Source organism: Austrofundulus limnaeus, unplaced genomic scaffold (assembly GCF_001266775.1).
Source record: "Austrofundulus limnaeus strain Quisiro unplaced genomic scaffold, Austrofundulus_limnaeus-1.0 Scaffold5, whole genome shotgun sequence".
NCBI classification, from domain to species: domain Eukaryota; kingdom Metazoa; phylum Chordata; class Actinopteri; order Cyprinodontiformes; family Rivulidae; genus Austrofundulus; species Austrofundulus limnaeus.
In genome coordinates, this window is record NW_013952407.1 from 1673826 (window position 1) to 1677619 (window position 3794).

At 38.6% G+C, this 3794-nt stretch overlaps 1 protein-coding gene across 1 annotated transcript in view; it reads left to right on the forward strand.

Moving 5' to 3' along the window:
- rras2 (RAS related 2) overlaps positions 1-3770 on the forward strand; it is a gene marked incomplete at its 5' end in the record, with an annotated part of 5499 nt that extends 1729 nt beyond the window's left edge. The window contains 3 exon segments of the mRNA XM_014026626.1: positions 442-550; positions 2306-2424; positions 3335-3770. Of these exon segments, the coding sequence (XP_013882080.1) occupies positions 442-550; positions 2306-2424; positions 3335-3422 (316 nt within the window).
- Between the last annotated feature and the right edge of the window lie 24 nt (positions 3771-3794).

Here is a 3794-nt window from a genome sequence, read left to right on the forward strand (position 1 = left end):
CCCCCCCAATGTTTATGTTGTAAACAGTCTTTCCTTCCTCCATTTATATTAGTCAAGCCTAACCAGATTTACTATGTGCTCACCATGGCTGGAATGCTGTCCTGGGTTCGTGGTTGGATTCTGCCTCTTTTTTTTCTGTTTCTTCCCCACAGACTGACATTTTTATTTGCTTGGTTGAGAATGTCCTATCACATGCCCTCTGTATTATAGTGGGGCAACGAGCCAGCCAGAGAGCAGAGTCTTAGAGGAAAAAAAGGATTTCGTAGCTGTAATGTTGCAGAGTTTTAGTTTTGGACTGACACGTTTTGATGACCTTAACTTTAGTGGGATGATTCTTTCAGTTTTATTTCTCGCTTTAATGTTCTGTGGTGAACGTATGCATCATCGAGATGTCTGTTTGTTCACTAGATGCCATGTAACTCCGTTCTGTCCAATTTACAGCTTTGAAGAAATCTACAAATTCCAAAGACAGATTCTCCGAGTCAAAGACAGAGACGAATTCCCGATGATCCTCGTCGGAAACAAAGCGGATCTGGAACTACAGAGACAAGTTAGTCCAACAGATTGCAGAGATCTGAACTCGCTGACTGACAAAACATGCTTTTATCATCCGGAGGAACAGCAGGCAGTCTGGAGGGATTCACTTTTGCATGTTTTACATTGAAAGCGTTGCAGCTGCAGCTCGTTTCTGCGATACAACAGGAAGTGAATGAAAGAACAGGAGAGTCTGTGTAAACTGTGGTGTCAGGAGGGGAGGATTGATGGGAAAAGAGAGTATGATGAATAGATGAATCTGCTGATATTCATACACTCGTTTCTTTTAGTGAAGCTTTACTGCCCCCTAATGGTGAAAAGCAGACTCCTGCTGGCAGGTGCAATTAAGTTTGTATTAAAAATATAATTTTTTTACCCAGTAAAATCATCCATCTAGCCATCTATCATCTTTGTATCTATACACCAATTCCATTACCCACTTTTTCAATTCAGGGTTGCAGAGGCACTGGTGCCTAAATCCAGGAGTCCCTGCACACGAGGCAGGGGACACTCTGGACAGGTCACATGTCCATCACAGGGACACACAGAGACAAATGCGTGAAACAACCGTTCACACGCTCTCACTCACACAGTTTAGAGTTACCTTGAACCTAGCATGCACGTGTTTGGTCTGTGGGAGGAAACCAGGTTACCCTAAGAAAACCCTCACATGCCAGGGGTGAGCATCCAAACTCCACCCAGAAAGACCACCAGGCAGTAGGAGGTCAGCTCTTACCCCCAATAACACTAACCTTAAAATCTGTTGTAGCAAAATGTAGCTCAAACAAAGAAAGCTGTGGACTCAGTTAATTTATTTACAGTACCCTGCCTTGGATTTCATGCACACGTTTTGGCACATTAGGGTGAAATGCCTTTATTTCGTAGACGGATGCACACTATATGTGAATTAAATCGCTTAGGTGTGGATAACTCTGCTTTAAAACAAAGATTTCTGTCAACCTATAAATAATAATAATAATAATAATAATAATAATAATAATAATAATAATAATAGTAAATAATTGGATAATTGTATTGTTTATAAGGGACAGGAAAATGCCATGTCAGCAGATTTTAGTGACTGAAACAACCATAAGAAAGAAGAAAGCTTTACCTCGTGTGAATTTATATAAGTTTTGTGTTTTTGCTTAACACAGCCTTAAACATTAGGGTTTATCATTCACTATGGCACAAGGCTGATCTGTCGGCTGATTAATTAAGCTGATTTATTCCTACTTGCTGCAATAGTGTTGCCTTTCACATTTATTTATTTTTTCATAATTTCTTCCTTCAGAGTCTTTAATCGATTAGTTGAAAGAAAGAAAATGTTAACTTTAAAGGTAAAAAATGGATGCATATAAGTTTGAAGCTGCTTTCATAGTCAATCTTCAAAAAACTGTAGCTCATGTAGGAAAGTTTACTGAGCCACATCTGGCCCCAGGGCTAAATCACCAAATCAAATTTCAGTTCCTTTTCTAAAATCTAGTAAATTGCATTGTGTATGAATTTAAATATTTTTAAATTTAAGATTCCAAGACAGCAAATTGTTTTCTAAATATCAGCATTAATAACAACCACTAAGAAATTCAGTATAAATGCACAACCGTCACGCTAAAGGAAAGAGTTACTTTAAAATTTACGTTAGTCTGAAGTTTATTGCTGCTTTCCTGAACTCAAACACAATGTTGGTTTCTTAAGATCATATGAATTGTTTAGTGCAAGCCTAATTTAACATTCACACAATTGTTTCCTTTTTCCTCTCTTACCTCAGGTAACCCAGGAAGAAGGCCAGCAGCTGGCCAGACAGTTAAAGGTCACATATATGGAGGCTTCAGCCAAAATCCGAATGAACGTAGACCAAGCTTTCCACGAGCTGGTTAGGGTAATCAGGTATGTGCGCTGCAGTGGCAACTCCTAATTTTGTTTGTTTCTCAAAATGTTAACGTAGATGCAGATACATTTGTTGGCACCCAAAGAAATAGAACTGTTCTGCTTTTAACTGAATCGCCTAGCTCGAGAAATGAAGCAGTAGCTTATATGGACATAAGTAATAGGAACAAAACAGCCAATCAGAATAAATGAGTCATGTAATCACCCCAACAGAAACATTCTGATCTGATTCAGCTCGATCGGAACATAGCTACAGTTTTAATGATCTGTAAGGGTTTCTAGTTTTCATGTCTGTAATTCAGAACACCGTGAAGGTTTAGTAAATTTTGCTTTACCATTCAGTGTTCACAAAGGATTAAAGTGCCTGTAACATGCCTATCCTTCAAATAGAAAAAGTCAAAGCATCTTTATACTTTATTTATATCTTAAAATTGGCATAGTACACATGATTTTACTCATTTTGTCACATAACTGGCATAATTTCTTTTGAATTTGGCTCAGCCAAAGTGAAACAGGAAGTGACATCAAAGGGGAACTCATTAATAAGATAAACTCTCTGGCCTTTGTTTATTAAAACAAAATTATTTGAACTTTAACTCTTCTTCATCTCTCTGACAGAGACTCAAAATAATCTAAAGAAACATCAGATTCTTCTCTACAGTCTGTGTTGTTAACTTTTGCAACAACGCTCTGTTTACATGCCGACATTCCCCTTTGACATCACTTCCTGTTCCTTCACATGCAAACATCTCAACAACCGTTCATCTCAGCAGCGTGAAATTTGTTTTGCATTATGTTGTCAATGTTATCTGTCCAAAAATGTGTTCACATGTATTACAAAAAGTTGATGTCACAGGCACTTTAAGTCATCTGCTTTGTACTAAACCGTATGCTTTCTGTTGATTTCTAGGAAATTCCAAGAACAAGAATGCCCACCATCGCCAGAGCCCATGAGGAAAGAGAAAGACAAGAGTGGCTGCCATTGTGTGATTGTCTGATTTTTTTTTTGCCTTATCACTGTAACTCAAGCAGCTGCTCTACCGCCCCGCCCACTCTGCCTGACATCACATCCCTCGTGGATGACTGACCGCTGCCTTCTCCATGTGCATGACTTCAGACGGCCTTTTTCTGAGATCCTCTGACCAGGAGCTGCTGTTTTCTGGGACATCTCTAAGGACAACTGACAATGCCAAATTTTTAACACCACTCTACCTTCAGCCGTAATCTTAATTCAAACAAGAGAATATCAACACTAAAACATTGCCTTCTAAATCCGCCTGACAAAATCATTGTTTTATACTCTGAAGGACTTCTCTTGCCTTGTAGTGATGTTTGTACTTGCTACCAAGATTGAATGATATATATATATA